Here is a 23180-nt window from a genome sequence, read left to right as displayed (position 1 = left end):
TAAAAGTAGTGTTTACATTACAATCGGACCTATCTATGTTGAGAGAAAAACAAATAGTAGGAGAGAAAAGAAGAGAATCATATGAAGTTTTAAATAAAGGAAGGACTCTAAAGGAATGTGTAGGAGCTTGTAACGATTTATATTTCTGAAAACTTTTTACTAGGCATGGAAAGGGCTTATTAGTAGAAGACAATTTCTCTGACAATAATTCAAGTTTGGAAGGTAAAGGATGATTATAAAATTGAACAATTCGGAAAATAAATCTGTCAGAGAGATACTGGCGTCTAAATCTTAAAGGGGGATCGCAACATTCTATTTGAAGTGCATTAACGGGAGTGGATTTCATTGCACCTGTAATGAGTCTTAATGCCTTAGAATGAATCAGGTCCAATTTCTTAAAACCTGTCACATTCCCAGGATCTAAAAAGAAAGTACCAAAATCTAAAATACTTCTAATAGCGGCGTTGTAAACCAACTTCATAGTAGCTGGATGAGCACCCCACCAGACACCACGTAGGCATCTGAGCATATTCAAATTCCGTTCACATTTTGAAACTACAAGCTCACAATGGGCTAGACCTGTTAGTTTTGCATCAAGTACAACCCCTAAAAACTTTACTTGATTTTTGCTTGGTAAAGGTGTATTATCATAAGTAATAGTAGGTGTGGGAGGATTTCGAGATTTGGTAAAAATAACGCAGCTACTCTTTGACGGAGATAAATCTAGGCCATTAGTATCCATCCAAGTTTTTAAAGAAGATAAAGATGAAGAAATATGCTCACAAGCATTTGTCACAGATTTATCAGAGGCGTATATGACCAAGTCGTCCGCATACTGTAGGATACTAACATTGTCACCAACAGACCTTTCTAAGTCGTGTGTATATATGTTGTACAGTAAAGGGCTTAGTACAGAACCTTGCGGCAACCCCTTCCAGACCAATCTACTTGGTGTATACGGGACTCCAACGTCCAGAATAATTTGTCTCTCGGAAAGAAGATTAAAAATAAAGTTAGTTAAAAGGTGTGGGACATTTAAATTATTCAGCTTTTGTTTAAGAATGGGGAGTAAAATGTTATCGTATGCAGAATTAATATCCAAGAAAGCAGCGACTGTGGATTTTTTGTCTAAAAATGCATTACGTATATCAGTAGTAAAAATCCCCAAGCTATCTGCCACACTTTTCCCCTTTCTAAAACCAAACTGTGTCTGAGAGAGATGCTCACTATTCTCAATGAACCATTCAAGACGATTTTTAATAACATGTTCAACTACTTTAGTAATTACCGATGATAAAACTATTGGGCGAAAAGACTCAACATTAGACTGTGTTTTATTTGGTTTCAAAAAGGGCAGCACTATTTGCCTTCGCCAAGATAAAGGAATGTCACCTGACAAAACTACTTTGTTTATTAAATTTAAAAAGTGACCTAAGCCATTTTCACCAATGTGTGATAAAAAGGAATATGGTATCCCGTCTTCCCCAGGAGCACTGTCCTTTACGTGGTTTAGCACTCCTTTCAGCTCGATCATAGTAATAGGAAGATTTAAAGAAGAAAAGCTATTGGTTTTAACGGGTAGGGAACGGATAATTAAATCTTGGTGTGGTACAGAAGCAGGAGCCAAACGGTCGAGGAATTGATCGGCTAATACAATAGGAAGGAGAAGCGCACTCGAAGGATTTATAGCGGTTCTAAATCTCTTGATGTTTCGCCAAAGAACTGACGAATGTGTTTCAGGAGACAAGGAACTGCAAAAATTCCTCCAACCCTCAAACTTCTTTTTCTTAAACAACTTCCTTGTCTCTTTCATTATCTCCAACAGTGCATCATAATTCTCCAATGACATGTTAATGCGATAGTTCCTCTCAGCAAGTCTCCGCCTAGATATAGCATTAGTGCATTCTTCATCCCACCATGGTGGTGATGACAATTTATTATGGCGCGGCTTTCGCTTAGGAAAAACAGTATCAGCAGCTTGTAATAAAACAGATTTAAAATAGTCCGTATCACAAGTATTTGTATCTTGAAGAAATGTTTCTTCTACTAATGTAGTATATTTGTCCCAATGAGAATCAATGATTTTATGTTTTAATCGCGGCTTTGATGTTAATGCTTCATTTTGTTTATTATAGGGAAAGGAAATAACAATGGGATAGTGATCACTATTGAATGTGGATGACAAAGTAGACCAAGATAATAAAGACGCTAAATTAGAAGTACAAATAGACAGGTCTATAGCACTGATTGCTTCATCAGGCTTAGTGAGCCGGGTAGGGGATCCCGTATTTAAGATACACAGATCATATGAGTCTAAAATATCTAACAATTCATGTCCATAACAATTAGAAAAGGAACTACCCCAAGATGTGTGATGAGAGTTAAAATCACCCAAAATCATGAAAGGATGAGGAAGAAGTGAAATTATATTTCTAATTTCACTAAAGACTCTTAAAGAAGGATGTGGAATATAAACGGAAACATAACAAATATTATTAACAATAGCAGCAATGATAGAAAAATCATCACTGTGTGAAGGAAGAGGAAGAGGAGATATAAGATGAGAGTTTCTGACAAGAAGGCACACACCGCCATACCCATCAGCCCTGTCATTCCTTAAACAGGAATAGCCAGGGATTTTAAATGTATAATTCGGCTTAAGCCAGGTTTCAGATAAAGAAAGAATAAAAGGTTTAAAAGTATTTACAATATGTACAAGTTCATGTTTTTTACTTATGATACTTCTGCAGTTCCATTGAACTATCCTGTCCATTATGACTATTATTATTATTGTTGGGGTTGAATAAAGTAGCAGCGTTGGTCGGTATGGTTAAATTTGATTGAGATAACAATTTAATTAAAGTTGTAATTAAGTCTATTAAGTTCTGTTCACTCCGTTTGTCAGCATTGGGTGAGGTTTGTAATACACAACCATTAGAGGGTGCGGGCATGTTGTAATCCTTTACAATTGAATTGTGAGCTTCACTGTCATAACCTTTATTAGGTTTAGGTGGGGTTCGTGGTTTAGTAACAACAGTTTTTTTATACGATAATATGCGTGATGGGGGTGAGCCGGGTACAATAGTATTGTCTGTTTGTAAAGTTTTATTCGGAATGGATGTTAAGACATCAGCATATGTTTTATTTATTATTGGGTGAAGTTTTGATGCTTCCATGTATGATAGGTTGTTTTCAGCCATGGTAGTTTTTATTTCTTTTTGCCTAAAATATTCTGGGCATTTTTTGCTTGACGCAAAATGTAGCCCAGAACATAAGCAGCAAGAGCCCTGATCTTCCTCAATATTACAGCTATCACCGGTGTGACCTTGTCCACATTTATAGCATCTTGGTTTGGACCTGCATTTTGTTTTTGTGTGGCCAAAATGACAACAGTTATAGCACTGTATAGTTGGGTAAGTATATAGTTGTACATGTAAAGAGTTAAAACACATAAAAACACGTTTAGGTAATACTTGGCCGTCAAATGTCAATACAACTGTTTGAGAGGGTTTCCAAGTTGGTTCATTATTTACAATTACCTTATAATTTAAACGTCTGACTTTAATTATATCACCACATCCCATAGGCATATTAGTATTTTCCTTTATATCTTCGGGAGACCACTCAGTTGGAACTCCCCTTACTAATCCCATTCTAGTAATATTAAAGGTGGGTATATATGCTTTCAACTTATTTTCAGATAAACAATTTGACTGGAGAAAGCTGTTGGCGTCTAAATAATTATGAAAAGAAAGAGACATTTTGTTTCTTCCTATCCTTTTCAAACTGCCATTTACAATTTTTTTAAAAGAATTTTTTTTTAAAAACCTGCCGAACACAATAGGATGCAGATTGGTGCCGTCGTCTTCCGCAGACTGTATTTTATGAACATGCACAATGTAAGGGCCACGATCATTGCAATCATAATTAGTCCTGCCTATTTGTGTGGGAGCGTGGGAAGGAGAATTTACGTTATCGGGAGTAGAAGATGGTAAATTATTCATGGGGACCTTTATAAACTCATCATTACAATGACAATCAGTGTTTTTTAATGCATCATTATTATGTTTCCTTTTCCTCTTATTACATTGCTTGCATATCCTATGAAGATAATTTCGTTTTAATTTTCGTTTGGATACCGACGAACAGTCGGAATCCATTCCAGATTCGTTAGAAATTGTAACAAATGCTCCCACAGGGGGCACTGTGCCCCCTGGGTCTGGCGGCTCGTTCATAAAAGTATTCAGAAAAAACTTACCCTACGTAGAAAAGATAAATAATAAATATAGGAATAACACTAATCTAAAATTCACAACTTAGAACTATTCTGATTACTAATTACAATAAATCTACAATTTAATTTGAAAAAAATTTAAAAACCGCGCCCGCCAAGTTCGAACCTTTCCCGCGCTTTTCCATAGAGATGTTAAACAGGGGATATCAATCTTTAAGCATTACTTTGAAGATTTGTTCAAACCGATGGTGTCAATATTCATACAACTAGGAAGAATATGCGGTGGCAACGAACCCACCAGTACTACGAAGAACCAGACTCTACCACCGCCCAAAGGGAATCCAACTAATTTCGGGGATTTTCAAAAAGAGTTAACCAAAATGTGAAAATAAATTATGAGAATGATAGAACAAAAAATATAAAATATTTTTTTGTTCTGTTTATTTCGGTGTTAAACTTATTCATATTATCTTACTTTTTTAAATGCATACGAGTCGTATCTTACTCATTCGTTCGTATATTTATCCCGTCCTATGATTCTTTTACCCATAGGACCGAGAAAGCTAGTTTGCGGCCAGGTAACAGTTAGTTAATTCTTTCCAATTATGTATTATTTTTAATACTAGCTCTTACCTATGACTTCTCTCACTGTAATGTAAAAAAAATCCCGAGTAAAGTATCCCTGCCAACTTTTATGCAACATTCCATAAAAAATACTTGAGTAGTTAAGACTTGAAAGCGTAACAAACAAATTAACTTACTTTTGAATTTACAATACACATATTTAAACAGACTATATATTGAAAGATAAAAAATGCTAAAGTATATTAATACTGCCGCAGCAGAATGGTAATTCATATACATATATAGGAAGATACTAGTATTCTGGAAGACGACTTTGCATGGTTTCGACATGTTATGGTAATGTTTAATTCTAAGGAAGAAGTTTAAGTGCCAGATATGATCTAAAAATGAGTCTTGATCAGAAACAGCTATCATCACGTGAAGGCATAAATAATTTAACGCCTCTCGCTTATCGAGAAAGTAGTGAGAGTTGCTAGGGTGTATACGACAATGGAGATCGAAGTTATACCAATATCATCGCCAGTGCTGTTTGGCTGGTATAGTTTGCCATTGTAGATTAGGCACCTGCCGATTAACGCACAAGCCACTCGTTATATAATAGCACAAGACGAGTATATAATACAGCCATCTAGTGTTACTATAGAATACTAGTAAAATAGTAAACATAAATTTAGATAAATTACCAGGTATCAGTCTAAAGCGTAGACCATAGAGTTAATACCAAAACGACCATAGATTTTTATTTCATTGTTCACTAATGAAAAATATTTCTTAGAATTTTACATTAGAAATTACTTGCGGAAAAAAAGCATAATTGCAAAATCGGAAACTGCAAATTTTTAATAAGAAACCGAACATTCTTCATGGTCTGCTTCAATTTTCCATTCAAACTATAATCTGTGACCGGAAGCCGTTAAAAGTTTTAATATTTTTTTATTTCTTACTATCATTAAATGCTTTAAAAATTATCCTAAAATAGTTTATTAATATTTAAAAATAATAATAACTTTTATATATTTCTTATATTGTCCCAAATATATCGATTATAACATTAAAAGTAATTAAAAGGAGTAAAAGAATATTTTCTATCTCCATCTATTTTCAGAAGTAGGTACTTTTCTAAGAGTGTAGCGTTTTCGCAGCAAACCAGTGATGATAATCTTTTACTGAAAAAAATTATAAATTGATCGCTTCACAAAGTGAAAAACGCCTCATAAACTTTGATTTGTCATAATAAAGTGCCACATCTTAAATTAATTCTGAGTGTAGCGATAAAATGCGTTCTGTTTCATTGTCGAAACGGATGGTGAGCGATGGCGAGAATACGGTGATGGATTTTTGGTGTTAAAATTTACATCGTGTCATCATAGCTTCAGTTTTGAATACACTTACGAGAAACCACAGTTTTTTTGTTTCGTTACTTTGTGTGTTATTACGAGTAAAACTTTGGATAATCTTTCGTGATTTTTGTTGAGAAATAATAATTGTCATTGACTGACCGGCTGATATTACACGAGGCTTGTATGTATATGACTTCTACCTTCTGCTATTCGTGACACGCCTTAGAAACTAAAACCGAAACTGTGAACCGAATTATTTTTTTCTCTATTTGTGTAATATTAATGAAATAGAACTATTTAAATTACGTAACTGTTGTGGAATCTTGAAGTGTATAAAGAATGGCCTGAGTGTGACCACTCCATTACCGTCATGTGTGACGAAGGAATGTTTGTTTAGGATCTAATACTGTGCTGCGACCTTACGGGAAGTGCGCGTTCATCTCGTATACTGGGCCAGATCATGACACAATCGGAAACAACAAATCTTTTGCATTGATCACCGTGTAGCTTTAGTCGTTTGGGACGCTTTCGTATTGCCAAAATGTCTTCGGGAACGTTTGTGGACAGGATTGATCCATTTGCTAAAAGATCACTGAAGAAAAAGACTAAGAAGTCTCAGGGTTCCTCTCGTTATCGTAATACGCAAGATGTGGAGCTACAAGCATTGCCATTGTTAAAAGGTAAGTTTATGTGTGTAATAACCTAGTTTTTCATTTAAGTTATTATTGAGTTGCACTTTCATAACTTTTTTTTTTCTAATGTTTACATCAAACTATTTACAACTGAACAATTATTTGTCTATTAAGAAGTGAAATTAGTAAAGGACTAGAGATTTATTTAAATTGTGATATCCTACAGTTCATTAGATAAAAGGTTAATTAATTATCTGGTTACTGAAACTTATTGGAATCCTCAATCTGAACTGTTTGTTTTATGTTTTATCACACAATTCTTAAACCATAGGCGTAAGAAGTTTAAAATAGTAGTTATTCTCATATGTTAACTAATATTTTAAGTTAAAATAAACCAACGTATGAATATATTTTGAATAAAAAAAACACAAATAATATTATTTAATAACATAGGAAATTATTTTTATTAGATGAAATTGTAATCATAGTATCAAAATAATTATGGGAAGTGAGATTGATAATCTGAAGATTGGTAAAGTGGGCTTATTAGATTGGAGTGGATTTCTTAGTGATTGTGTATGTTGTGTTGTTAGTTTGTATGGGTTAGCGTTATTGACCTGCTTAATTATGTCACATTAGACAGGCATTATTCTTTGAAAAGAAGAATAGCAATTATTCCTGTGTAATTGAGACTTTGACTTGTCTCTTAAAACAGATGACATTCATATTGTGATGTTGGGCTTTGGTAACAACCCCACATTACATGTAGCTTAACTATCTTTGCTAATGGATTTTGTAAAAAAAAATGGAACTGAAATCATAGTAGTCTGCATATTATTTAGTGTACAATAATGTTAATTTCAGATGTCCCAAGCAGTGAACAAGAGGAATTGTTCATCCGTAAACTCCGACAATGTTGTGTGGCGTTTGATTTCATGGATCCTGTTGCTGATTTGAAAGGCAAAGAGATCAAACGTGCTACACTGAATGAACTTGTTGAGTACATTCATGGTGGCCGCGGTGTACTTACAGAGCCTGTTTATCCAGAAATTATAAAAATGGTAAGTCAATAAAAAATTGTTTAGGTGTAGCAATATACTAGTAAGTGTATTATTATAATGGTAACAGGGCTAAAAAAAGAGTATTAAAGTAATGCATCAACTCAGAATTCACATTACAAACAAAGCAAGAAGTGTTGCCAAACGAAATTTAATTCCAGTTTATATAAAATTGTGAGGAGGAAAAATTTAAGTGAGGACTTTGTCAGAAATTTTCTCACAGTCAAGATATTTTTAAAACTATTTGTCCACAATGAGAAACATTAGTAAGTTTAATAGCATAGAGAGGTAGATGGTATAAGCCAATTAACTCTAGATAGCAATCCTTTTTCTGTTTTTCTTGACATTTTTGATATACCTTCCTTGTGTTCTGTAATTTTAAAATTCTTCAGCAGTAGCCAGCAATTCTACTGTGGCCCTTGAATTGTTGATGTAATACTGACCACTTGTTAAAAGGTGGGCTATAAGCACAACTGCCTTCGAAAGTAACAAAAGAACATGCCATTGTTGGAAATTAACTTACAATTATTAAATTCAAAATGTATCAAAAATACATTTTGTATGTGGTATCATAGGTACCATTAGTGTCACTATAAATATCATCTTTTTCACTAAAATTATAGCTCTAGTGTTTTCCAACAATGTGAAATTTTAATGTATCTTGTCCACAATTAGGCAAGTGATGTTTTATCAACAGTTTTTTAACGCTCCTAATGTGAATTTAATAGTGTTAGTAGTAACTCTGCTAGAGTTAGTAGATCTGCTATAACACATAACATATTTAACATATTTAAATAAAAAACATATTTTGCAGATAATGTATTTATGTCTGTCTTATCACTTGAGATTGACAATGGTACAAACTAGGTGGTGGTAATCAATTTTTTTTCTGTGAAGCTATGTTTGTTACCTAGCACAAGATGAAAAATTCTTCATGAATTGTAACTCTGTTAACATGTATACTGAACCATTAACACATTCTCTCACTTAGATATCGGCAAATCTGTTCCGTACCCTGCCTCCAAGTGAAAACCCTGATTTTGATCCTGAAGAGGATGATCCGACTCTGGAGGCGTCATGGCCCCATCTTCAACTAGTCTACGAATTCTTCCTGCGCTTCCTTGAGTCAACTGATTTCCAACCTACTATAGGCAAGAAGGTTATCGATCAAAAATTTGTTTTACAGGTATTGTCATTTGAAATATGTTTTTAAGTTTACCTTTATTTATTCACAATTCACAATTACCAAGTCTATTGAAACAGCTAAAATTGCATAAATTCCATTAATTTTACCAAAAAAGTAATGGTCTTAGTTGGTGAAGTGTATGTAACTATAAAAAAAGCAGCTGCGAATGATCTTCTAAATTGATTTATAAATACCTTTAAATTTGGTTTTCTCACTCTTATTTTTAATAAGTAGAAATGTAATAAAAAGAAAAGCTTTTTAAAATACAAACATTAATTGTTGATCTTTTAATCTACAGAAAATTTAAAGGTTTATGCTCAAGAAAAATTTCGTTTATTTTTGTACCTAAGGGTAGGTGCCACTATTTTGCCTATTTCTGTTGTGGATCATACCTCCCATCGTCAAGGAGGAGGCAGCTGTTATGTAATGTAATTGATTTTGATTTCATATGAATTAGGTGTTTGGCTGCATTCATGCTGTGATGTCTATAAGCTATAAATTAATAAAGGAGATCTTTTGTTCTGTCTACTATTAGCAAACCTCTAAATTTTTTGTTAAATCAATTCCATATTTCATTAGCAAGAACTAACTACTATAATGATGAATTCCTAACTTTTTTCAAGCTGTTAGTGAGTTTTTTATTTACCTACTGCTTAATAAAGCAATAATTTAATTTAAGTTATACTGTAACTTTATTTTTTAAATAATCTTGCAACTCAAATCCTTTTTTTAATGGTCATTTCCGTTTAAACAAGTAATCGTTTATTGTTAAAAAATGTAAAAATTTAGATCTGTTATGTTTTGGTAAATTTAAATAAAATATATACCATAGCTTGTTTGGAAAAAAACTAAACTTTAAACTATTATATACAATTACATATTTACAACATATACTTCTAATTAGACGATTTAATATATTTATAACAACTTACTTTCCTACAGAATTTTCTATTTATATCATTACAATAAAGTCTTTATGGAATTTAAGTATATGACAATAATCTAAATTTGAAATGTTTTACTTGAATGCTTAATAATGTTTTGTTTCTTAGCTTTTAGATTTGTTCGACTCTGAAGATCCGCGCGAGCGCGATTTTCTGAAAACCGTGCTACATCGCATCTATGGAAAATTTTTGGGTCTGCGAGCATTTATACGGAAACAGATCAATAATATATTTTTGAGATTTGTCTATGAAACTGAACACTTCAATGGTGTTGGTGAACTGCTAGAAATATTGGGAAGGTTGGTTTAGATAATATTTTACTTTTAATGTATTTGTAATAAAATTATTTTTAAATTTATTATTTATAAAATAATAAATTATTTACAATATAATTTGTAAAATATATTATTTGTTATTTATAAAATAGCAGAACTGATCATATCTGTGATTTGTGTTCGACACACAATAATAACAATTTGCAGGAACTCCTTGGAAAAATCAGTTTGAGAGTATAGGGTGTTTGTTGCTCAAATTATTTTCAGATGTAATGATATCTAATATATATTGAAGTTGATCATGTTTGATATATTTTTAGAATAAGTAGTCTCTAAATTTATCAATGTAGACCTACAAAAATCTGAATTTATGACAATAGCAGGATTTAAATGCCTACAAAAAGTTATATGTCTTATCAATATTTAATTTTTATATGCACCTTTTTGTAATATTACAATGTATATAATTCATAAGCATATTAATGATACTGTTTTCATAACTCAAATCAAAATAAATGCCTTAAAATTTTTGATTTAAAGGTTACACTGAAAGTTTTTTTGACCACAAAAAATGTACAAATTTCGAATGATTATTAAAATATACACCAGTATGTAATAAGAAAAAGTCTTAATAATTAGACTTTTTGAATTTGAATTCATTTCATAAACGTCTTTGTGACCTAAAAGATAAGACATACGGCTTACTCGATTCAAACCGCAATCATCCAGGTTGAAATCCTTCTGACAGGCACAAATTTTTGTAAAGCATTACGTATTTAATGCCTGTATACAAAATATTTCTGACAAAAAATACTAGCAATATTTGTTGTCGCTATATATAACATAGGTATGTTAATTTGTCTGGTATGTTATCTATCAAATGTTGATACTGGTATAAGACTGCTGCCTCTAGCTAAGGCTACTTTTAGTACCTAATAACCATCCTTTAAAAGTATTATTAATATCACCTAATTTATTATTTAATACTCCTTGTTTAATACCTGGCATTAACCATAAAGTAGTGAATTTAAATTACAACAGATATATTATGCACTGACCATTCCTAGTAGAATAGGGACAATAATAAAGAAAAAAACATGGTTTTAAGCTCAATTTTTATTCACAAAGTCGTTACCAAGTTAGTTTAGATGTTTTCCAACATATTACATGTACGATCTAAAAACAAATTTACATACACTTGCTAATATCACAGTAGCATTTTTACATACTAGCACCGTGTAATCAACTCTAGATGAAAAAGTTATACCTATCTTATGGTAACACATAATTTTCGTTTCATTATCATAATTAAATAAGTACACGGTCGTATTCAGTTTCCATTGAATTAATATATTTACTTAAAATAATAAGATGACAGATGACGCCTGATTAAGACAAGTTTGAAATCCAATTTACCTAAACTGATTTTAATAATGATAAAAAAAAGGTCATGCAACAACGTCCACGCAGATAGCATAATTTTGACCCATAGCATATTTGATAAGAACAAATCTCATCATTAACGCGATTGAAGCATTGAAAACAAATTGTAATCTTATGAATTTTTTTTATTTATTATAGTTCTTTATACACGAAATTTGAGTTTTGTACGGGAGGAATATATTTATGTTTTTGTAAAATATATTTATTTAATCAAAGTATGCATCATTGTTATACAGTCGTGGTCAACTAATTAGGGACAATCTCTAGTTAAGCCAAATTGTGAATATTTTTTTTATTTTCCAACGAGTCTTAGCAATATTCCATATCTTTTACATGTAAGTGTAATTAGTTATTTATGTGCGCGATTATACAAACAATAACAACTTCTTAAACATTAAACCTCTTTACATTATAGCTGATACAATATCATAGTGCTATTGGTTCAAAGAATACTGGCTGGCCATTTAATTAGGGACACTGAGGTATTGCGTTCTAATTTCAGAATTGGAATTTTAATACTTTTTTGTTTCTTTTCTTATTGTTTAGTGGTCGTTTTGGCGGCAATCCAGATTTTTTATTTTAAGTTTTGAGAATTATTTTGAAGAAAAATGGGCAAAAATAAAAGTTGCGATCCAACACTACGAAAAATTTATCATGAAGTTTGTCGAGCGTGGTTGGTCATACCGAAGAATAGCACAACATTTAAATTGTTCAAAAACTATGGTATGCAATGCAGTGCAACATTTCAAGCGCTATAACACAGCTTTAAATGTGTCCAGAACAAAAAGATCGAGAAAAACGACTCCGCAAGAAGATATAATGATAACCAGGTTAGCTAAGAAATATCCATTTCTAGGCTCTATTTTAATTAAACACGAAGTGTTTCGGGCAAACGAAAGAGCCGGTGTATCTGCGAGGACCGTTCGACGACGTTTGGTAGAAGCAGGGTTGTTCGGAAGAGTGGCTCACAAAGTACCGTTGTTGAAGAAAGAACATAGAAATGCTCGTTTGGCATTTGCACGTAAATATGGACATTGGACCTACGCCCAATGGCAACATGCACTTTTCTCTGACGAGACCAAGGTTAATTTGATTTCTTCAGATGGAAGGCAATATGTACGGCGTCCTGTAAAAGCGGAAATGAATCCAAGATTCACAAAAAAACAGGTGAAACATGGTGGTGGAAACATTAAAATATGGGGTTCATTTTCTGTACATAGAGTGGGATCTGTGAGGAAAGTTCAGGGTAACTTAGACCAACATCAATACAAGGCAATATTGAAAGAAACTATGCTTCCCTATGCTGAGGAGCATCTCCCTATTATATGAACGTTTCAGCAGGATAACGACCCGAAACATACCGCCCATTCAGTCAAGTCGTTTCTTACCAGTCAGTTTGTATCGGTGCTAGATTGGCCAGCAAATAGCCCGGACCTCAACCCAATTGAGCACCTTTGGCACGAAATCAAGAAAAAAGTTGCCACTTATCGTAATACAAATTTGGATGAACTTCATGAAGCTTTTTGTGAGGCATGGGCAAACGTTCCTGTCGAAGCATGTCAGAAACTGATAATGTCTATGCCACATCGGTGTCAAGTGGTAATTAGTAACAAAGGTTTTGCTACTGGGTACTGTTTTTACACGTAATAAAATGGAGCTGTTAAAGATATTATAACACTGAAGATTATAAGTTTTGTGTAACTGTATTTTTCATTATACTTTACTGTCCTTAATTAAATGTCCACTAGAGAATTGTACCTTAATATTTAATACATGTTTAATCTTTGATATTAAATACTTTTTCTATTTATTAAATCTTTTATTTACAGCCATTTATAGCATAATAATTGGACCACATTATGCAAATAATAAGTGCTGAAAAATCAATAGGGTTTTATATTTAAATGTACATAACCGGTTATAGCCCTTCACTATCTTGAATGTCCCTAATTAGTTGACCACGACTGTATATGCACTTTTGCCATCTCATAGGTAGTTCATTGATTCCTTTACTAAAAAAACCATGGGGCCGAGAATCAATAAAATCAAGCAAGGTCTGGGGAGCATGGTGGATGTAGGCAACATTCCAATTGTAGTTCATCGTAGTGTAACTTAGTGGTTTGTTGTGCAGTGTGTGGTCTTGCGTTGTCGTGAAGCAGCAGTGGCCTAGAGCGATTGATCGATCTCGGATCTCGGACCGATCTGTTTAGCAGCTAGTTCTTCCTTCATGGTTTGCAGCTGCTGACAATAGATTTCAGCCGTCATCTTTTGGCTAGATTTTAGAAAGCTGTAGTGAACGACATCGGCGCTAGTCCACCAAACACTCGCAAGTAACTTTTTCGAGTCAATTTTTGTTTAGCGCAGAATTCGGCTAGGTCTCTAGGGTTCAGCCATTGCGACGTGCACTTCAGATTATCGTACAGTATCCACTTTTCATCACAAGTAATTCGATTTAAAATCCCTTCATTATTGTGTCAGTTGAGCAAAGTAACACAGCAGTCGACGTGTGTTTGCAAGTTCGATTCACTGAATTCATGAGGTACCCATCGTTCAAGTTTTTAACTTTCCCTATTTGCTTGAAGTGGATTAATACAGTTTCATCACTTACCCCGAAACCTGCAGCTATCTCTGAAGTGCTTTGTGATGGATCCGCCTCCACACTAGACGTGAAAAACGTACTGTGGTTTCTTTTGCGATACTAGTGCAGTACACATCATTAATCCTTCGAGCTGCTTCTGTAGCACTGGTGCCACTGTAGAAATCGTACTCGTAAATACACCGATATTTCATGTTTTCCATTGTGCGGTAATAAGCGACGCCAAAGAAAAAAATAACGAGGAAAAAACAAATGAATGACTGTTTACAAAACTCAAATGTACCAGCTAAATTAATTTATAAATTTGAATTTGAAATTTTTATCCAAAGAGGAGATATCTCAGAGTGGTCAGTACGACAAAACTCTAATTTCATATGTAAGGACCTAATATATTGTAAATTTACTTCTGTTAGTAGTTTAAACAAAATAAACTATTGAGATTCAATTTTGGGGCACAAGACTGCACTTATTGCAATTCGGTTCAAAAATGTAACAAAATTGACATGCTGAATGACTGTAAAACTTTAATCATAAATAATTTATTTTGGATCATTCCCTGAGATTAATAATTTTTTTATTTTACAGTATAATAAACGGATTCGCCTTACCGTTGAAGAGTGAGCACAAACAATTTTTGGTGAAGGTGCTACTGCCTCTGCACAAGGTGAAGTGCTTGTCATTATACCACGCTCAGCTTGCCTACTGCGTGGTTCAGTTCCTCGAGAAGGACGCTACGCTCACGGAGCCCGTTGTGCGTGGACTACTCAAGTTTTGGCCGAAGACTTGTTCACAGAAAGAGGTAACACATTATTATTCAAATCGAATGGAATTCGAATGTGGTTTTATCTATTTTTGTTATTGTACAAACAGAATTTAAAAAAACATTAGGATACTGGGTGTGGGGAATCATACCCAAGATATAATCAGTCCGTCTAGAATAGAACCACCCCATCTTTTCATGTGGGTATCACGAAAGGTGTCCAAATGAATCGCCGAGGAGACAGGCGGCAGCATTCTCTGACTGTTATACCTGCTTACTGCGACTGTCAACTTGTGTTTACTGGTAGTAAGGCGCATTGTAAACTAGCACCTACTTACCAAGAGCCTGCCTATCTCTGCCGCGAGACAGTCATTCTTTCCGGGTTGAAGTGTAGAATAGTTATTATTCCATAATATTGAGACTTCGTGTCACAAAGATGATTGCAGCAGTCATGTTGTAATCTCTATGGGGTCTAGGAACCATTTATTACCAGGTGGACGTAAGCTCGATCACTCATTTATGCAATGAAATGTAATGATTCTCGAGATTATCCTATTTTGCATGACTTTCTTACGAAACAAGCACGTTGGTACGTGGGTTTTTCTATATTTTAAAAGATCCGTCATATTTCGAAGAATGTTGCAGGATGACATGAAAGATGGCTTGAGTGTAAAGTATTCCCATGAATAAAGAAATCCCATGGCCTCTATTTTCCAGTAACCACTTCTCTCATGAGCTCAGCTACCCAGCTACAGCTTTATGTAGAGATATAAAGAAATGAAAGTTATCTAAATAATACATAACCCGAAAGTCCAATAATTGCCACTTTACAGCTAGTGTTCCTTTCAGAAACTATACTCTGTACACTTCCTACAAAAGGAATAGATGAATAATAATATGTTCATTTGTATCTAACTTTACTATTTATGTATATGTATAAATAACTTGAGTGTATAGTAATTTTAATTTATTAATTATGAAGGTAATGTTTTTGGGCGAGATTGAAGAAATATTGGATGTAATTGAGCCTGCACAATTTGCTAAAATCCAAGAACCACTGTTCCGGCAAATTGCAAAATGTGTTTCCAGTCCTCATTTTCAGGTATTTATCATCATCTGTTATGATTTAATAAAATACTTTATTTAAAAATATTCTTTTATATTGTGAAATTATTTACAGGTAGCTGAGAGGGCTTTGTATTTCTGGAATAACGAGTATATAATGTCGTTGATGGAAGAGAACAACCATGTGATCATGCCTATAATGTTCCCAGCGTTGTACCGAATCAGCAAGGAGCACTGGAACCAAACAATCGTGGCCCTCGTCTACAATGTGCTCAAAACATTCATGGAAATGAATTCCAAACTATTTGACGAACTCACAGCTAGCTACAAAGCAGAAAGGCAGAAGTGCGTTAAATTTCAACTATCTGGTTTTATTTAGTTGAATGATCCATAAACTAAATTATATTATTAAAAAACTGTCCAAAATAGAAATTTATATTTTGTATTTTATATATATTTTTACGACATATACTCAACACGTTAAACGAGGTGCACAAGATTGCAACCCGTCTCATGGTAAAAGGTCACCGTCGCTCGTAGGCATTGCAGCTTTGCTGCTCTTGTTTCTGAACTAGCTTACTTGAATAGAAAATGAAATGTGATATTAATATTGATAAAACGTTCGCGCAGAGAAAAGAAGCGCGAGAAGGAGCGCGACGAGCTGTGGAAGCGGCTGGGCGAGCTGGAGATCAGCCACAAGCGACAGCAACACGCGGCGCCGCTCGCCAAGTGATAGCCTCGCCGACCGCGCCCCCACCCGCGCCTCCATACGCGCCTCCATCCGCGTCTTACTAAATGCGATCCTTTTTACTTTCAGTTATGTATTGATATTTTCTATTCGATTACACTTTTGTTAACGACGTTATTAATTTTTTATACCTCTGATGATTCGTACGTTCGAGTGTGCCGATGTGTCGGTGCGTTCGGTTCAGTCGGGGCGCCTCGTGCTCGTGTGTCCGCGTCCTTAGTGTCCTCCGCATCCTGCATCCTCTGCATCTTCCGCGTCCTCCGCTTCGTCCTCGTGCGAGGGCAGAACCGCCCCGTGCGTTTATTTACGGATTTCAATGTTGTTAAATCGTTTAATAGGTTTAAACTTAAATGTATAATTGATGCATGATCACGGATAAAATGTATTAATCATGCACCTGGCTTTGGCTGAATAATTGTACAAAAATTGTTAAGAAATTTGAAAATTGTATCGTCTAGTGTGCTGTGTTCGGAGTCTCGGCGACGAGCCCGGAGCTCGAGCCGATGCCCTGTAGATCGTCGTATCAAATTTCTGTTCAAAATTAGATGCTCGACGTACCATCATTTTGTATAGTTAGTTACATAGTGTAAATAGGCATTTATTTATTATAAATTTATAGCAGTGTGATTTTTATACATAGTTGCGGGAATAGGACACCGTGATCGGACAGAGTCGTCGAATCGAGCTTGAGACCATCCGTGTGTCACGCACGCGGCTCGGTTATACTGAAGCGTTTATTTGATCATATTGGAGTAGAAAGATGCTAAAAGTAGATATAATATTTTTAAGGGAATAGTCATTAATTTGTATGATATTACTGTAGTAATTTTTTTTTCTATCATCACTTGTAGAGCGACGCGGGCCTTACGGCGCCCGCGCCTCTGTATATACCGATACGCGCCGCGAACTAGCACCACTGCGTGTGTATGTATGTACACTATGGAAATGTTTGTTATGTAAAATGTATTAACATTGCAAAAATTATATATGATCTTATATATAAATTACTATTATAGAACACAGTATGAAAATAAAAAAGTTGACTCACAGAATTTAATTCTTTACGTATACTTTTTGTAAAGTTAGAAGCCCTGCAGCGGCCGTGTAGCGTATGCTAAATTTGCTCGTCCTATCTGTTTGATGCTGTCCCCCGGTGTTGACTTTTACCCTAGAGATAACTCAGTTGCGCAAATTACGTGAAAAATACACAAAAAATTTACATTGTTCATCGTTTTTCATTTTAATTTATTGAAAAATAATTAAAAAATTACATTATCAGAACAATAGAATACATAACAGTTGATATACCTTGTTTTGAATTCAACTTTGATGGAGTAATTTATTATTAGTAACAACTAACAAGTCATCAACCCTACTAGACCTTGCACCCTATAGTACAATGAACTTCAATCCGATCAATAATTATAGCCAAGAAAATCAAGTTCTAATGGCAAATCGCCATGACGACGTAAGCCAAACATTCCTTTATCCCTTCCCATAGTCATAACTCTTGCGGTCTTGCTGCGGCATTGACAGTGTGAAGTACTGAACGATTTAACAGGTTCGTGTTTAAAAATACTAATAATTTACCATTAATTAAATAAGCAAAGTTTAATATTAAAATTTTTCAGTCATAATGCGGGTAACGGGTTCCCGTGCCTACTCTAGAACAACTCCGGTACCTAAGATGCCTTCAGGTCTAGTCGAACTTATGGAAGACCTATCCAAAGAAGTTCTTAAAAATAATCCAGAAAATATTTATGATTTTTGTGCTGCTCATATGTCAAAGTTATTAGAAATTAGGAATGGAACTTGTACGTAAATCGATTTCTAATTATTAATTAGTAAATTCAATTTATAAAAAGAAAGTAATCAAATAAATTTTCAGCAATCGTGAAAAATGTAATTTCCTTAAATGATAAAATTCAAATAGTGCAAGAAAAAATGAGGCAAAAAGCCCATGAACGTCGACAAAGGTACGATAAGGCCAGTGAGAAGACGGAAAAGATCATAACTGATAAAAACTTTTCAGAGTCAGTTACGCCATCTTCTATTGAAGATAAACTTTTACCAACTAAAGCAGAATGTGTCGTGCTATCATCAACCATTCCACATGATGATGAATTGATTTCAGTAATAAATTCGAAAAAGGAAATCTTACATGAAACTATCTCAGGTTCAGTGAACAATAAAGTAAATGAAAAACCAACAAAAATAAAATCAGATGATATCAATGTAGATTCGTCAAATAAAGAAATTATTTCACAGTTGAGTGTACTTAATTGTGAAAAAAAAATCTATGAGATTGAAGGTGATAACTTAGATACCACTAATGCACTAGGAAAGGATGATGAAAATGGCGAAAATGAGCCAAGCCATAAATTGACAAGTGATATTGTGTCCTCAAAACATTCGAATGATAAAGCAGAAATGCAAAGTATGAATCAAATAACTTGTGAAATGAAGGAACTGGACAAAGAAGTAAAAATGGAAATTCCTAAAACTCAAGATGAATTTAAACAGTCTGAATGCGCAAATAAAATGGCTGAAGTTGTAGTGCCTGTTACTACAAATATTGAAGACGTGTGCGGTCAGGAAAATCGATCAAAAGAAGTACCAAATGACAACTCAAAAGTTCCTGTTACTGAGCTTTCTGATGCAGATACTATAATTGAAGGTGAAACGAGTACAAATATATCGAAAGAAGGCAATGAATCTCATCAAGTTATAAACGCTATTACAGAAAGTGAACAAAAAATAATTATATCAGAAGACACTTGTGACACGACTTTTGAGAAAATAAATCTATCAGAAAACTACAACATAACTGTTGCAAATGAAATTCCTAATGCTGCCTTAGAAAAAAATTCAATAATTGATTCCAGTACAACAAACGAATTACAATCGCATGAAAATTTATCTGCAGTAAAAGAGAACGATGATAGTATTGAATCGGAAATTCATAAAATTTTGGAAGAACCGACAGACAGAACAGATACTGTGACACACTTTGAAAGTGAAGCAATGAAAGATAACGCCTCTCATGTAGACATTGTCGAGCCCAATACAAGTATGGATCTTGAGACAGCAGCAATAACCATTCAAAAGGTTTTTCGTTCTTTTCTTTTCAAAAGTAGAGCATCAACTTGCGATTCACACGATGGAACTAATTCGCTCGAAGATGACAGTGAGAAAAAGGTGAGTTAAGAGACGACAAGTGCCATTGCCAATTTGGAATGTAAATTTTTAATTAAACGAGTTTTGCGTTCCAGGAATTAAATGAGTTTTCTAATTTGAATATCGTTAAAGACAGAAGAGGCATAGGCTTAACGAGAATGGACACTGTTCTTCAAACAGTAAATGAAGAAAAATCGTTGTCATTATCTACAGACGACTCTTCCACGTTATCAAGTGCAGCTACAATTATTCAAGCTCACGTTCGAGGATTTCTGGTTAGAAACAAATTTAAATCTAATAATACACTCTCAAGTAATTCTGTACCTAATTCCGATATTTCCGCACGTCACGACAATGAAAGTGAAGCACAAAAGTGTAAAACAGTGTTAAATATTCACATTGTACCTGACGGAGCTGTATCTAATCTCAGTCGAGATGAAAGTATTCTGACATCTATGGAGCTATCTTTGGATGGCAGTCCTCCTTCGTCAGTAAATTTACACCCTCTGGGTTATAACAAGAGTGAACCTAGAAAACAGCTTAAAAGAGAAGATGCTATCCAATCAGTGTCCCCGCCAAGCAATAATAGTGGGAAGCTAAGTGAAGATGTTGATTCCGTAAAAGAAATTTTGATTAATGAAGTTAATGCAAATAATTCTTCTGGACAGAGCACAGAAGATTTAACAATAGAAAACAACGAGGAACATAATCAACAATTTAAAATAAACAAAGATTTGGAGGAATGTAGTATACTGGCTGAGAACGTAGTTAAGGATGCTGTTCACGGTAAAATAATTAATGGACAAGAGGACCCAACCGAAACGAAGAAGGGGAATATACTAAAAAAGATGACTTCGGATGAAATGGACGTGGTAACACCGTTTGTGAATAGTGTTAAAAAAAATGAAAGTACGTCACTGTTAAATTCTGGCGAGTTACATGATGCAGTGCTTCCGACTAAAGTGTTACGTAATGACACATCAGTCGTCCGTGGTGAGTGAGGACATCTATTATATCAGGTGATAATTGTTTATGTTTTTTTCACCACCATCATTCGGTTAAACGCGCTCTTAGTTCAAGTATGCTGTTTATATGGGCGTGTATCGTCTAACGGATTCAAGGCCCATCACCATGTCTTAAGCCTGTTGCAGACCGAAAACTAAGCTATGCCAAAGCTAAAATAAGCAAGCTAGGCTAAGCTAAGCTAGAAATAAATGGCGTGCATGCCAAGAGCTAAGCCAAAGCTCAGTCAGTGTTGCGAAGTTCAATTAGTCGGACGACGCTCGCTATGAGTATAATCGATGAAGAAAGTTCCGATGATGATACAGTACACATAGAAAAAGAAGATGTATACGGACTTATTATTATTTAAGAAAAGGACATTTTAGATTTTGGTTATGTTAACACATTCAATTTCGGCCCACAAGTGGTGAGCTTAGAACTTGTATTTTAAGAGTTAGATGATGAACATTTTCAGTTATGTTATCGTGTTACGAGATTTCAGTTCCATAGTACAGGAAATTGTTTAACAATTTCAATAAATTGCTCCATATTCGCAACAAAACGACCGTGCCTACGACAAAGGACACTGGACAACACTGGCGAAGGATGTGCAAAAGGCGTGCAGGGAAGGCGGGAAGGGCTTAGCTTAGCTCGTGTAGCTGCGTATCGGCCTACACAACTAACTTAGCATGTTTTTAGCTCAGGTAGCTTAGTTCGCATAGCTTGCGGTCTGCACACAAGTATGAAAAACTGCGTCAGCTATGCGAGCTAAGCTAAACTACCTTAGCTTAGCTCTTGGTCTGCAACCCGTATTAAACGGTCACCCTAAAGGTAAATCTTGTCAGTGATCTTAAATCGTAACGTCCAAGTCTAAATTACAATGTAATAACGACTGGATCACTCAAAACTAGAATGCATGACTGCTATGCGCCAGAATATACAAGATAGTGGTACCAGTACTAGTTCCTAACGTACGTGGAGATGGGTCCGTTAAGTATCCCCCTGCCACAATAGAGGGCGGCAAAATCAGACATACTCGTATCTTTTGGGAGATTTGCTTTTGTCTTTTGTATAATTATAGTTATTAATGTAAACATTGCCAAAAAGAGGTATGTACTATCGTAACAAAGCGGTAAATAACATTCATGTTTAAGCAAAATGCAACTATGTACTGTTTGTAATTTTGATATTTCGTGAACAATTCATAATGAAGGCAGCCAGTGGATTCTTTCGTGCATCGTTCGAGATCGTGAAGTCACGCATCACGTGTGTACCCCTAATGCAAAATGCTTTTTCTTAAAAATAATCTTCTGATTGCGATTTTATGCCTAATCGTATCCGTAAATCACCGGCACTTACATTCTTTTTCATCGGCGACGTTTTCTTACGTTGCTGTCTCTTAAAAACTTTTAAAAGATTAATTAATTTTGATTTCAGAGTTTAAAGCAGTATTGGTGTATTTTATACTTTGGGATAAATAACATTAGTATCATACTTCCACATCTAACAGCACATTTTTATTTAGTAACTTGTTAAAGCATTTAATTATAATATGCACAAAGTATATATGAGTTGTTTTATTTCAATACTCGACACTACTTTTTTCATCTAGATCTTTCGGTATATTGAGTTCGGTGCGGGGATATACTACATTATCTTTTCAATATTCGAAATACTTCACAGTAATGCGTTTCAGTTTGAAGGGTGGGGCAGCCGTTGTAACTATACTTCACAGATCTTAGAACTTATATCTCAAGGTGGGTGGCACATTTACGTCGTAGATGTCTATGGGCTCCAGTAACCACTTAACACCAGGTGGGCTGTGAGCTCGTCCACCCATCTAAGCAATAAAATTTTAAAAAAAAACTCGAGTGCCACGCATTCACTCTCGCTGTCTCTTTCTATATCCCCTCTCCAGGAGCGTTAAACGTTTAACGCAACCTTGTTGGAAGTCGTATTAGAAATTTCACTTCAAAAATGTTTTCCCCTCTCGTTACCCATTTTCTAATCCCTTAGCCCCAATTTTATAAACTGTACTATTTAGTCTAATTAAATATCTTTAAAGCAGAGTGTCCATTAGCAGCAGTCCCGGGTCGAGATAGCCGCTCAACCCGAGGCAGCGCAACCGGAGACGG

General features: G+C 34.6%; 2 protein-coding genes and 1 long non-coding RNA gene across 7 annotated transcripts; 2 read left to right on the top strand and 1 right to left on the bottom strand.

Annotated features, from left to right (window-relative positions):
- Positions 1-5576: 5576 nt before the first annotated feature.
- Positions 5577-17918, top strand: LOC101735318 (serine/threonine-protein phosphatase 2A 56 kDa regulatory subunit epsilon isoform). Of its 4 annotated transcripts, none has more exons than XM_062676123.1 (9): positions 5660-5926; positions 6557-6839; positions 7656-7852; positions 8841-9035; positions 10088-10278; positions 14879-15092; positions 16036-16155; positions 16234-16463; positions 16749-17918. In XM_062676123.1, exons 2-9 carry the CDS (start codon positions 6701-6703, stop codon positions 16849-16851), a joined length of 1389 nt encoding a protein of 462 aa, XP_062532107.1. In that variant the 5' UTR covers positions 5660-5926; positions 6557-6700; the 3' UTR covers positions 16852-17918. The 4 variants fall into 4 exon arrangements, with proteins under 4 accessions (XP_062532106.1, XP_062532107.1, XP_004924523.1 ...); XM_004924466.4 differs by having other exon boundaries at positions 5724-6340; XM_038020469.2 differs by having other exon boundaries at positions 5741-6146.
- LOC134201401 (uncharacterized) lies at positions 11356-14444 on the bottom strand. Its single transcript, XR_009976677.1, has 2 exons — positions 14306-14444; positions 11356-13938 (listed from the first exon to the last, which is right to left on the bottom strand). It is a non-coding gene; the product is annotated as an uncharacterized LOC134201401 (long non-coding RNA).
- Positions 17919-18168: 250 nt separating the features above from the next.
- LOC101744788 (dentin sialophosphoprotein) lies at positions 18169-22611 on the top strand. Of its 2 annotated transcripts, XM_021346884.3 has the most exons (4): positions 18169-18680; positions 18755-20064; positions 20139-21062; positions 22483-22611. In XM_021346884.3, exons 1-3 carry the CDS (start codon positions 18503-18505, stop codon positions 21042-21044), a joined length of 2394 nt encoding a protein of 797 aa, XP_021202559.1. In that variant the 5' UTR covers positions 18169-18502; the 3' UTR covers positions 21045-21062; positions 22483-22611. The 2 variants fall into 2 exon arrangements, with proteins under 2 accessions (XP_021202559.1, XP_021202558.1); XM_021346883.3 differs by having other exon boundaries at positions 20139-22611.
- Positions 22612-23180: the final 569 nt, after the last annotated feature.

Source organism: Bombyx mori, chromosome 25 (genome assembly GCF_030269925.1).
Source record: "Bombyx mori chromosome 25, ASM3026992v2".
In the NCBI taxonomy this organism is placed as follows: domain Eukaryota; kingdom Metazoa; phylum Arthropoda; class Insecta; order Lepidoptera; family Bombycidae; genus Bombyx; species Bombyx mori.
The sequence above is the reverse complement of the archived record's forward strand: the minus strand, read 5'-3'. Positions and strand labels throughout refer to the sequence as shown.